The 11,892-nt window shown below is 55.7% G+C and overlaps 5 protein-coding genes across 5 annotated transcripts, besides 14 other annotated features; all 5 read left to right on the top strand.

The window, feature by feature from the left end:
* Positions 1-236: 236 nt before the first annotated feature.
* Positions 237-265: a microsatellite.
* A 115-nt stretch (positions 266-380) lies between these two features.
* Positions 381-432: a microsatellite.
* Positions 433-440: a microsatellite.
* A 45-nt stretch (positions 441-485) lies between these two features.
* Positions 486-511: a microsatellite.
* Positions 512-728: 217 nt separating this feature from the next.
* Positions 729-755: a microsatellite.
* A 31-nt stretch (positions 756-786) lies between these two features.
* Positions 787-803: a microsatellite.
* A 598-nt stretch (positions 804-1,401) lies between these two features.
* Positions 1,402-1,440: a microsatellite.
* A 50-nt stretch (positions 1,441-1,490) lies between these two features.
* On the top strand, positions 1,491-3,113 carry Tco025E_02536 (uncharacterized protein; the record flags this gene model as incomplete). The annotated part of the gene is made up of 1 exon (XM_029369461.1): positions 1,491-3,113. One exon carries the CDS (start codon positions 1,491-1,493, stop codon positions 3,111-3,113), a length of 1,623 nt encoding a protein of 540 aa, XP_029230464.1.
* A 379-nt stretch (positions 3,114-3,492) lies between these two features.
* Positions 3,493-3,533: a microsatellite.
* Positions 3,534-3,537: 4 nt separating this feature from the next.
* Positions 3,538-3,557: a microsatellite.
* A 9-nt stretch (positions 3,558-3,566) lies between these two features.
* On the top strand, positions 3,567-5,642 carry Tco025E_02535 (uncharacterized protein; the record flags this gene model as incomplete). The annotated part of the gene is made up of 1 exon (XM_029369460.1): positions 3,567-5,642. One exon carries the CDS (start codon positions 3,567-3,569, stop codon positions 5,640-5,642), a length of 2,076 nt encoding a protein of 691 aa, XP_029230463.1.
* Positions 5,643-5,795: 153 nt separating this feature from the next.
* Positions 5,796-5,841: a sequence feature (A-rich).
* Positions 5,842-6,139: 298 nt separating this feature from the next.
* Positions 6,140-8,467, top strand: Tco025E_02534 (putative arginine N-methyltransferase, type II; the record flags this gene model as incomplete). The annotated part of the gene is made up of 1 exon (XM_029369459.1): positions 6,140-8,467. One exon carries the CDS (start codon positions 6,140-6,142, stop codon positions 8,465-8,467), a length of 2,328 nt encoding a protein of 775 aa, XP_029230462.1.
* Positions 8,468-8,729: 262 nt separating this feature from the next.
* Positions 8,730-8,748: a microsatellite.
* An 89-nt stretch (positions 8,749-8,837) lies between these two features.
* Positions 8,838-8,860: a microsatellite.
* Positions 8,861-9,212: 352 nt separating this feature from the next.
* Positions 9,213-9,875, top strand: Tco025E_02533 (cytochrome b5 domain containing 1; the record flags this gene model as incomplete). The annotated part of the gene is made up of 1 exon (XM_029369458.1): positions 9,213-9,875. The coding sequence occupies one exon, from the start codon at positions 9,213-9,215 to the stop codon at positions 9,873-9,875; it is 663 nt and encodes a 220-aa protein (XP_029230461.1).
* Positions 9,876-10,317: 442 nt separating this feature from the next.
* Positions 10,318-10,368: a sequence feature (GA-rich).
* A 59-nt stretch (positions 10,369-10,427) lies between these two features.
* Positions 10,428-11,720, top strand: Tco025E_02532 (2-oxoisovalerate dehydrogenase alpha subunit; the record flags this gene model as incomplete). The annotated part of the gene is made up of 1 exon (XM_029369457.1): positions 10,428-11,720. The coding sequence occupies one exon, from the start codon at positions 10,428-10,430 to the stop codon at positions 11,718-11,720; it is 1,293 nt and encodes a 430-aa protein (XP_029230460.1).
* Positions 11,721-11,845: 125 nt separating this feature from the next.
* Positions 11,846-11,890: a microsatellite.
* Positions 11,891-11,892: the final 2 nt, after the last annotated feature.

The following is an 11,892-nucleotide window of genomic DNA, read 5'->3' as shown; positions in this document are numbered from 1 at the left end:
TTTGTCCTCTCTCTCTCTCTCCTTGTTCCTCCCCCAACTTCCAGGCCCCATTTTTTTCTTGGTATTTTCTTGCTCACTACTTCCTTGCTTTTTTCTTTAGTTTGTGTGTTGGGGTTGCTTTCTATATCGGGAAACAAAGTCCTTGTCATCCCCGTCATTTGGTTTCCCCTGCGCCTTCAGCTGGTCTGGAAGCAATGGGGTCTCTTGCGTGGACGTGAAGAATCTCTGGGACTGTCAAAAATGAAAAAAAAAGAACGAAAAAAAAGCACCAACACTAAAGCAGAATGGAGTTTGCTTATATGTATGAAAAGGGCGTTTCCTCCGCGATGCTGGTGGTGTTTGGACATTAAGTGGTGAAAGAGAAAAGTGTGAAATAGCGTGTGTGCGTGTGTGTGTGCGTATGTGTCTTGTTGTAGGTGTGCGTCGTGGGTGGAGCTGCGAGGGGTGCAAGGGGCACCTGCGCGGTCGCGGGCCCCCGCTTCCACATATATATATATATATATATATATATGTATGTCTCCCTCTGCGTGCCTGCGGCCCCATCCACCGGTGTGCAGCTTTCGAGGCCTCTCGTGTGGTGGATGCCGTCTTTGGATACGGGCAAACTGAGCGGGGGGCAAGCAGCGGCAGTCGGGAAGGAGGAAAAAATAATAAAGAACAAAAAAAAGGTGTGGGGGAGGAAGTGCGTGATCACAGAAGGGCCTGTCGTGGTGGAGTGGAAATTATCTACACACACACACACGCAGAGACAGACATGAAACCACCGTTCTCTCGTTGTTGTTGCTTTGTGTGTGTGTGTGTGTTTTTTTTCTTTTGTCTTTTTCTCTCCGACTTTTTTTTGTTTATCTGCGAGAGCACACACACGTAAAATGAAGAATAACTGCTGTGTACATTCACCCATTGTTTTTCGCCTTTTATTGCATCCGTCGCTCGCCCTCTCTGTCCTTCCGCACCTGCGTCTCTGCCGGCGGCTGTGCGCGGATGAGTACTTGCGTGCCTCCTCCACCTCACTTTTTTGTTTTGTTTCTTGCACTCTCTTGGCGGCAGCATTGCAGCTTTTTTGAAAGCAAACTAAAAAACAAACAACAAAAAAGGGCTCTGTCCTCCCTCGCCGTTTTCTCCACCTGCATCGTCGCAGTGCTCTTCAGCACAAAAAGGGTGGGGTCGTGCGTGAGCGGGCGGCGGGGGGTGCGAGGCGGAAGCACAAAAGGGACCGAAGTCAAGGCGGTGTGTGTTTGATTTTTGTTTCTCCCGCAGGAATTTGCGATACTTTTTTTTTTGTTCGTATTATTTTCTCTTCTCGCCGGAGCTCCGTTCGGGCCGTTGTTTCTTCGAAGGCTGCGGGCCGCCCAAAACTGCGCCCGCGCGTGCGCCCAAACCTCACCGTGTGGGGGCGGTCGGAGCAGCAGCGCCTCCGCGGCGGCGGCGGCAGCAGCAACAAAAAAGAGGCGTCCGGAGGAGGCGGGTGGGGGGTCCCCCACGCCACACAAATGGAGCCGCGAAAAGTCACCTGCGAGGATGTGAATAAGCTCCTCGCCATGTGCTCCATAACGCAGGAGACGGTCATCACGTCGCTCCAGCAGTGCTCCTCGAGCCTTTTTGTCCTGCTCTACCAGCGGCTCTACAGCTGCACCATCGAAGGCATTGAAAGCTCCCCCTACACGCTACAGCAGAAACAGCGGAACGTCACACGCGTACTGAATGAGCTGCGCGACAAACGTGGCATTGATGTTGCAGGCATTGACGCGGAGCAGATCATCCAATTCAATGAAGAGCACATTAGTCGACTCATCACGCTCTTCTTGGGTATTGCACACAATATGCGCAAGAAGAAAGACGCAGAGGATGCGGCAGCCGCTCCAGTTGGCGCTAAAAGGTCACCGTCGACGCGAGACGCATTTCCCGCAGCACCAGCACGGCCCGTCTTGGCCGAGTTGCCGAATAAATCCGTGGAGGATGGGACCTGGTATGCGCCAGTAAGGACCATCGACGAAGGGATGCAAATGTTGCACCTTGGTGGCGTGTCACCAGCCCCATTCCCTCAGGAGCATGTGAAGGGCGCAGTCTTGCACCCTGGCGGGGGACGCGTGGGTCAACTCCCGGCGTCCTTCGGGCCCCCGCATCACACACGCCACAGTCATTCTCGTCACGTCCGGGAAATGGACGAGAGGGTGGGCGCGGGGAACGTTGCCGTCATCCCTGCAGGCGAAGCAGAGGACGAGGTCGGCGATGACGAGGATGACGTTGGGGACGCCTTGGTCATGGGGCACGCCGCGAAGGAGGAACACGAGTACGGCGGAAGCGCGGGCAGCTACGGCAATGGGGAGGACGAGGAGGAAATACCCACCAAGCAGTTGGTGAATGCGTGGAGCGCCGAGGTGATCCCGCCCACGCGTTGCAATCGCGCGATGAATTCCGCAGACGTCGCGGATCTGCGGGGGCGGTTGAGCCTCATGGAGGAGCGACTGACAAATGAGGCCCTCCAACGCGAGCGGCGTCGGCGGGCCGCAGCACAGTCTCAGGTCGAGAGCGGCCACGTTGGCGTCGGCGAGCTTGCGGCAACGGGGATCAAGCAAGTCAAGAGGCGGGCGAGACCGAAGTTGGTGCTGCCGCGTAGCCTCGTTCCTGATGCCGTCTCCGTGGAGGATTTGCTCCGCCATGAGCCGAAGCGCATGATAGATTACACGCTGCGGAATGAAAAGATCGAAATGCTGCGCTCCATTCGTCTTATTGATGACTTGCAGAAGGAAATACGGCGGAAGATGGTGCAGCGCCACAACGACACAACACGGCACCTACGCGAGGAGCTGCGGCAGGCCTTGGAAGACGATCGGAGGGAAAAACTGGAGCGCATGCGGCAGATTAAGGACGAGGACGAGAAGTACCGCAGCGCCTACAGGGCCATTATGGCTGCGGCGTGCAATGACCTTCGTACCGCGAAGGATCTCATGATGGAACGCACCCGACAGCTGGCGGAGTATCATTCACACTCGCTGCGTGAGAGCCGTCGCATGTGCGACTACATGAAGCGGGAGAGCAAGGAGCGGATGCGGCACGATCTTCTTCGCTATGCGAGTACTGTAACAGGGTGGCAGTCGCACTTTGTTAGTTAGACTTTTTTTTTTCCATTGTACATGACGTTTGTTTTTCTTTTTTGTGTTCACCAATATTCTCTTGTACAGCAACTGCCCCTTTTTTTGTCTCCCTGTTTGTGTGCTGCTTCCTTGGGAGAGGGATATCACTGTGTAAGTTTCTAGAGCGAGAGAGACGGAGTAAAGAAACGAAAGAAAAATGGAAAGGAGACGAAGGGACAGCGGGCAGTTGTTCTTGGATGGGCGGCCTCTGCGTGCTTTTGCCCGCTGCTGCGGGCAAGAACTAGTAGAAGTCAATAATAACCCATTGGAGCTTCTCCCCGCTCCCCCCTCCCCCTCCCCCATTCCCTCGCGAGGATGATATTTGCTGCACCGCCCTTGAAGAGTGCCTTCACGGCTTCTCTTCCCGTTGCTATTGTTGTTGCTGTCGCCCTGTTTCTGCGCCTGTGCGTGTGTGTGTGTGTGACGACAGGTATGATGCGGGAGCGGCGTGAAGGCCGTGAGCCCCACACATTTTTAGACAGCTGCTGCCTCGAGGAGCAGATATCACCGCGACTAAATGAACTCAGGCATCACAGTCGCTGGGTCGGGGACCCGGAGACGACGACGTCGACGATGTTCAATCGCTTCAGCAGCGTGAGCCCACATCAGCCCGGCATCTCCTACGAGAGTGCGCACAGCAGCAGGAATGGGGTCGGCCACATCCCGCAGCAGCAGCAGCCGCCGCCGCCGCCGCCTCCCATGCCCTTCTTTTTGGGCGGCGGCGGCAGCGGCGGAGCCGGCTCGAAGTTTCTTGACTGGCCGCCGCCCCCTCCAGCCACATACTGGAGTCTGCCGCAGGATGCCCCGTGGATTCCACCGCCGCCCATTCCGCAAAATGCCTCAGGTGCTTCCCGCAGCGGCATCGGTGGCGGTGCAGCTGCAAAGTGGCCGACGCCAGAAGACATTCCACTGCCATCAACCTTCCCGTTCCCACCGTACCTGTTGCCGCCTTTTCCACCGATGCCGGCAAACGTGGACTGGGGCCAAATACCACCGCCCCCGCCGTGGTTTCCGTATCCCCAGGGGGGACACCATAGGCAGCAGCAACAGCGGGGACAATGCCGCGGGGGGGACACCTCAACCCTCGACGAGGCCGGCGAGGATGACGCCGACGACGGTAGTCAGACGGAGCCGAGCCCTCGACTGAAGGGCGGGCGTGGAGCGCGCCAAAAGGGCTCCGCACGTCGACCTTCTATATCCGAGCAGGAAGAAAGGCATATGCGCTCGGTGGCTCGCGGGGCAGCAAGGCGTCAACTGCAACCAGGAGTGTCCCGCTGCTCGACTAGGGACCCTCCGCGGAAGACAACAAAAGACGAACGGCAGGAGCGTGCAAATTTCTCGTCAGCACGAGGGCGGAATGCACCTCGTGCTGGTGCAGCGTCTGCGCGGAGGTTGGGTTTACCTTCTGACGCCTTAGGGGCCGTTACGGCAAGCTCTCGACCAGCTAGTAGACCAATACCACGTGACCGAAGTAGAAATTACTACACGGAAGCGGGTGCGCTCAAGGGGGTTCCACCTCGTTTAGAGGACGCCATGAAAGGGCTACCTTCCTCGCGAAGTGCAAGAATGTCGAATACCTCTCGTGGCCCCAGCCGCCCCTGGACGCCCCACGCAGACGTGGGCAGCAAAAGGAATAACACCGGCCACTTGTCAAATGCCAGCATGCATAGTGGTGTTCAGCATGCGAATTACCAAGAGGCAGCGAAGCAGGATGAGCGTGTGGCCGAATATCTGAAGGGCATTGAGGACCTTTACAACCGCTTACGCAGCAGTTATGAAGATTTTCAGCGGGATCCATCGAAGTTTATAAAGAATGCCTCTGTGTTGAAGGAGGCAGCATTAGCCAAGGCGCCGCCACCGCCGCCGCAGTCATCCTTGTTGTCACCGGCAGCAGTACGGCCGTCCTCGTCGCCGCGTGACTTCCTTTATGATACAGCTACAGTAGAGGGCAAGCGCTACGACACGAAGTCCGAGGCACAGCAGGGGGGGGAGATGCCTCCATTATCTCGGGAGTCTCAACGAATAAGGGAGGAATTGTTCAAGTTAGAGATGCAGTGGCAACGACTAGAGGAGTTGAAGCGAGGCGCCACTGGAGAACGCGGCGCCGCCCCAATGGAGATGTTGCAGGACGACCTTATGGAAACAACGTCGCGGGTGCTGCACGGAACAGGGGAGCACAGGGCGGAGCCCTGCGTCGGCAAGGCCAACGGCTACGACCGTGCGAGACACAACGAGCGAAGCAGAAGCAAGCGTGATGCAATATACGGGAACAGTTCACAAGGGGTTTCCACAGCGGAAGGGGTTGGGAAGGAAAGGCCAGCGGCCAGTATCCTCTCACGCAGCTCTGCCCCACACAATACAGGAAATCAGTCACAGAACGGTTCCTTGGACGGCGGCCATGTGGGTCACGGAAATCGGAGCGTCAATACCAGCACGAGCAGTCACGGGCCTGTTACCCGTGACCATGTGCTGGAGTTGGTGCGGGAGCGAAAGGCTATGCTGGAATAGATGCTGTAGAATGGGAAATGTCATGTATGAGTCTTCCTCCCCTGCTGCTGCAGTATCGGTTAGAGTATTTTGTCACAGCAAGTAGTCCCTCTTCCTTTGTATCGTTGTAATGTCCATCAATTACCATTCTTTTTTAAATATATATATATACGGTGTTTGTAGTGTCTTGTTTGTTACTTTGTGTGTTTGTCTTGCTTTGAGCCGCACACGGTATGCTTTTTGGTGTGACCCAACACAGGTGACTGCGGAAGTCCGAACGACGTCCACGACTCCGTTCAGTCTCCCTGTCCTGTGCTGTCTGTCTGGGCAAGCCGTCATGCCTGTGTATGCCTCGGCGTGTGTGCGCTTCTGTGTAACTCCTGGTGAGCAGGTTTATACCGTACATCCTTCTACTCGTGTTATGCAGGTTGCGGCTTTTTTTATTGTTGTTGTTGTGTCTTGGGGTTTGTGCTTGTGGCACTCTTTTCCTGACCAGCTAGTGACATACATTGTACTTGATGCAAAACGTTGCCGCCTTCGCGGCTTCCGCGGCGGATGGAAGTCAACAAGGTGGCTTAACGGAATCTCCGGCGACGTGGCCAATTCCCTTAGAGAAAGGCTTTTTCAAGCAGTCAAGTCTCCAACACTTTGGCTTTAACGACGGGAGAAGTATGTTGCTTGCGCTGCAGCAGCAGACAGCGTGTGGCGCCTCACTGTGCGCCTTTCCCTTGGATGGCGCCGCCGCTGGGGGTGACTGGCGCACGACAGGGGGGTGCTCCCCGCTGGCCGCGTTGGCGTGCAGTGTGCACGACTCGAAGGGTGGAGCGGAGCAGACTTGGAGTTTACTCAATCGATCGAGTTCTTGGGGCCCTTCCGCTTGCGGCTGCGTCACGGCGACGTCGTGGGGGGTTCCGGCAAATGCAAAAAATAGTATCTCCAGTTTTCTTCGCCTCGCGGCCTTCTTGAGCCTTCGCGCCGTGCTGGTGCCGCTTCCTGACTCCGGGGAGGACGGGGGCGAGACGACGGTTGCGTTTGGCGAGGCTGTTGCCGTTCTCGCAGAGCACTTGCGACAGGCTCGGGCGACAAACATTTGGGTTTACTGCGATGCCGCGTCCCAGGCTCATCGTGTGGCGTTTTGCCGACTTCGCACCGCCCTTGTATGGGGCTCCGCCGCCGCGCCTTCGTTAACCGAAGCCGTGGGATCCGTGTCGCGCGAAGCGCTGCAACGAGTGATGCCGTACTTGTACTTCTCTGAGACATTCGGGGCACTCCCCTCCGAGTGGCTTGGGGAGCCCGTTGTGGCGTTTGACGTCCCACGCCTTGACCGCGTTGTGCGTACCCTGTTGTCTGGCACCTTCAAGGCTGAGCCTGATTCAAATTTGCCGAGCGACATTTTGCCTCTTATTCATTCTTACTGGGCCACAGCACAACCTCCTTTTCTCTCTCTAATGGCATTTGTCGTGGAGCTGCTTCGAAGACGGGTGATACCCATGTTTTCTGTAAACGACTTTATGCAGGCCTACACGCTCCTGGACCAGTTGTATGAGAGGCATGTCTTGGATAACGGAAGGGATATCTTTGCTAACTTTGAGGACACCTTGCAGCTGCCACTGCAGCCGCTAGGCCACATGTTGCCTAGCGGGGTCTATGAAGTGTTTGAACTGGACACCGCCAAGTACAAGCAGTACCATGCCGCAATGCTTCACTACTTCCGTGACTGGTTAGAGCACTATGAGGAGCGTAGCCATGGGAGAATGTGCAGTCAGCATCTCAACGGCACCGCAGGCGAAGAAATGGAGAAAGTATACGTTGTCCTTTTAGGTGCTGGGAGGGGGCCTTTGATTGGGGAGTGCTTAGCTGCGGCCTCCTCCGTTGGTGTTTGCGTTCACTTGTTTGCGATTGAGAAAAACCCTGAGGCGGTGGAGTTTATTCGCCTTCGATTGCGTGCAGATCCCCAATGGTGCTACGGTATAGACGCCTACGGTCATGTGGTGGAAACTCTCTGCGCCGATGGACGAGCGGTGGCAGCAACGATGGCCGAGTCGCTGCCGACGCGGTGGGGTTGGTGCGACCTTGTTGTCTCCGAACTCCTTGGAAGCTTTGGTGACAATGAGCTTAGCCCGGAGTGTCTGGAAGGGTTTTATGAGGATTTTCGCCGCTATCAAGCCTCGGTGGCGGTTCCGCTCAATCCACACATGACTTCCATACCCCAAGAGTACACCGCATGGATTGCCCCACTGTATTCAGGCTGGCTGGAGGAGGCCCTCGCGGGGACGGCTGTCTCGGGTCTCACCGTGCTGCCGCCGTGGTGCCACGACCGTTGTGCGGCGATATTTCACTCCACTTTTGTCACGAATGTGTGTCGTGGTGTCGCCTTGTCGCCGCCGCAGCCGTGCTGGACCTTTCATCACTTTACGGGGGGAAAAGACTTCCAACAGGAGCGGGAGGCTTTCCTTACCTTTCACATGAGTACGCCTGGTCGCTGCAGCGGCTTCATTGGATATTTTACAGCTGTATTGTTTTCTACCAAGTCGAATTGTGGTGGAGACAATGTGGCGGACGTTGCCGCTTCAACGACGCTTTCGACCAAACCTGAGGGACGAACCCCTGGGATGTTTAGTTGGTTTCCCTGTTTCTTCGCCACCGCGCCACGAGACGTGATGGAAGTGGACGCCAATGACAGTTTGCAGTTGCGCCTGCGCCGTTGCTTGGATGCTGCCGGGGGGCGGGTGTTCTACGCCTACGACGCCAGTCTGCGCTCAGGCGGTCCCGGTGGAGCAGTGAAGGCAACCACGACAGTTGCGAACGACGGTGGCTGGGCCGCCTCCATCCTCTTGTCGTCCTGAGGGCCAGTGCGACGAGAGCTGCGCGCGAGAGCGGAGGGAGCACGCGAGGCGTCACCTCCGTGGAGATGAACTCACGGAACTTTGCGGATAAACTGAGGCAATAATTTTGAGTTAACTTCTCTTGCGGCCTTTCTGCTCTTTTTTTATTTTTTGCTTGTTTCTCTCCTTGGAAAGTTACCGGTAAAGAAAAAAAGAGGAACATGGCCAGGGAGGAAGTGAGTAGCTCTGGCGCATTTCTTTTTTTTGTGCCCGTGCGCATCCCCTCCTCTCTCTCTCTCTCTTTTTATGTCACCACTTCAAGGTTCTTCTTCATGCGCATGCGTGTTTGTCTGTTTTTTTCTTTGCATTTCTTCTTCTTATGGGTGCTTTTCACGCACGCACGCACGCACGCACATTGTCTTTGGAAGCAAGGAGTGTTCGTAGCGGAAGGGGAGGGGGAGGGGATCTCGCTCTCGCTCTCGCTCCTTCTCTCGCCGTGGGTGTGGGTGCGTGCGCATACTCCCTCTTGCAGCTCTCTGACCGGAGGGGCGCGGAAGGGGAGTGCGAGCCAACCGGTCGCGGGCGTGGTGGTGGTGCTGCTGCCGCCGCCGCTTTGGGTGCGAAGGCAGCCGCGGCCGCCAGGAGACACGCGTACTCGCCGAGACCTGCATTGAGCCGGAAAGCAAAGAAGCGACAAAAAGTGTAGAGAAACAAATAAGCGGAGAGGCGAGGCGGCGTGTGCTCTTGTAAAAAAAAAAGAAAAAAAATGCCGCGCCACTACACCCCAAAGGAGGTTCGCGCGCACTGCTTCGAAGATGACGCCTTTATTTCCTGCAACGGCAACGTTCTAGACATCACTCCGCTCATTCAGCGGTACCAAGGCACCCGCTTCGCCAGCCTGGTGCAGCCACTCATTCGCGCCGCCGGCACCGACATCTCTCACTGGTTTGATAAGACGACGATGGATCTGAAGACGTGCATCGACCCCGAGACGGGGTTTCGCACGTACGCGCAGCCGTTTGGTCGTTTCGCCCACATACCGACGGTGCTGCCGGACAGCAACATCGACCTTAGCTACGAGGTGCCGTGGTGGAAGGACGAGCAGTACGTCATTGGCAACCTCACCCGCAAGACACGCAAGATACGCGTCATCAACACGCTCAACGGCGCCGAACACACGCTGGAGGTGTGCGCCGAGGAGACGCTCTTTGAGATTGTCACGACCCGCTACCTCGCGTACAATGCGCACGCCCTCAGCTACACCTGGCGCCGCCACGACCCGGTGGGGCGAGACCTCGACATGAACAAGACACTCGACGAAAACGGCATCCTCGAGGAGTCCGAGGAGTTCGAGTCGCTAGGGCTGAACGCGGACTTCTACGTCCCTGCGCTGCACCTCTACTACGACGACGACCTAACGGAGGCGTAGCACCGGCGCGCAGGCGCAGGGGCCTCCCACCCCACAAAATGGAAAGAAGGGGGAAAAAACAAAGAACAATACACAGAGGAGGGAGTAGCAGAAAAAAAAAACGAAGTGCCCCCTCAATCCCGAGGCGAAGACGAAGAAGCAAGGAGGGTAAATGAGAAACTGTTAGCGTTGGCATCTCAAGCTTCTTTTTTTTTTTTGTCTCTCTTTTGGTGATTTGATGTATAGAACTTACGGATGCAGTTTTGTTTTTCTCTCATTTGATGTGATCTGCAGTGGTATCAGCAGCAGCGGCAAAAGAGACAAGGACGGGAGGAATGAGTGTGTGTGTGTGTGAGAGAGAGAGAGAGGCGGAGCGGAGTTGCATTCCCTTTTAGCCTGTGACCTAATTTGGCACGCCTTTTTTTTTGTGTGTGTGCCTCTGTGGATGTATTGTCTCTCCGCCCTTCTTCCTTTTTTTTTTTTCCTTCGTCTTCTTCTGTCTTGCCGTCTTTCTGCGGTGCACCTGCCCACTTCTGCGTGAGAGAGCATCTCGTGAAAAATCAAAGGATTGTTATGCGCGCGACACCACAGGCTTTCATGTGCGCCGGCGGGTTCTCTGGGACCCCCCGGCGTCTCTGCCCCGTGCTGGAAGCGGCCTTATCGAAGGCGCAGACGGTGTGGAATTTAGACTTCGGAGGCTCCCCCACAACGCAGAAGCTCACGTTTCACCAGAACAAGTACCCGTCGGTGCCAATGTTTCAAGTGTTGAACCGCGACGGAAGCACGGACAACCCAAGTGCGGAGCCAGAGGTGCCGAAGGAGACGTTGGTCAAAATGCTGGAGACAATGTTGCGTCAGCATACCATTGACACTATTCTGATGGAGGCGCAGCGACAGGGTCGTATTTCATTTTACATGACAAGTCATGGGGAGGAGGCATCGATTGTGGGGACTGCCGCGGCCCTATGTGACGGTGACGATATATTCATGCAGTATAGGGAGGGGGCGGCTCTCAGCTACCGTGGCTACACAATCTCTGAGATGGTGGCCCAGTGCATGGGCAACATCGAGAATGAGCTTAAAGGCCGTCAAATGCCCATCCACTATGGCTCACAAGAACTACATGTTCATGTGGTTGGCTCTGCACTGGCGACGCAAATTCCACATGCGGCCGGTGCTGGCTACGCGTTTCGCCTTGAAAACTTACATGAAAAGGATAATACCAAGAAGCGTATTGCTGCAACTTACTTTGGCGAAGGTGCCGCTAGCGAGGGAGATTTTCACGCCGGCGTGAACTTTGCCGCTACGATGGGGTCCAATACGCTTTTCTTTGTCCGCAACAATGGCTACGCCATCTCCACCCCGACGTCTTCACAGTACGCTGGCGATGGTATCTTTGCCCGGGGCCTAGCTTACGGCATTCCCACCGCCCGCGTGGATGGACACGACGTTTTGGCGGTATATCACACAGTGCGTGAGGCCCGTGAGATCATTTGCACGACAAACCAGCCTGTTCTTGTGGAGGCCTTGACGTACCGTGCCTCTCACCACTCTTCCTCGGATGACAGCACAAGTTACCGTTCCCAGGAGGAAACAGAGGAGTTCACAGAGGTTTTTGCACCAATTCCTCGGTTTGAAAATTATATGGTGAAAAAGGGGCTGTGGAGCCCCGAACAGTCGCAGCGTCTGACGCAGCAGGTGCGGAAGGAAACTCTTCACGAGCTGCGCAGGCAGGAGAAATTGCCCCATTGGCCGGTGTCTTCGATGCACGACGACGTCTACAAGGAAATGACACCGGAGATGCAGAAGGCGCAACAGGAACTGGAGGACCACTACGCACGGAACAGGGAGGCATACAAAGTGTGAGGCAACGTAACCTCCCGCACACGCGCAAGCGAAGTAATTAGGAATAGAGGGAGAGAAATGAAAAAGAAAAAAAACAGAAGCCTAAACTGAAAAATTCAGGGAATTAAACGATGAAAAAAGAAAAATTGTTGTTTGTTTGTTTGTTTTTGTTGTTTAGGTTGGTTGTGTGTAT

Source organism: Trypanosoma conorhini (genome assembly GCF_003719485.1).
Source record: "Trypanosoma conorhini strain 025E chromosome Unknown Tco_14.4_contig_00100, whole genome shotgun sequence".
NCBI lineage: Eukaryota > Euglenozoa > Kinetoplastea > Trypanosomatida > Trypanosomatidae > Trypanosoma > Trypanosoma conorhini.
Note: the sequence above shows the minus strand (reverse complement) of the source record. Positions and strands in the feature narration are given on the sequence as shown.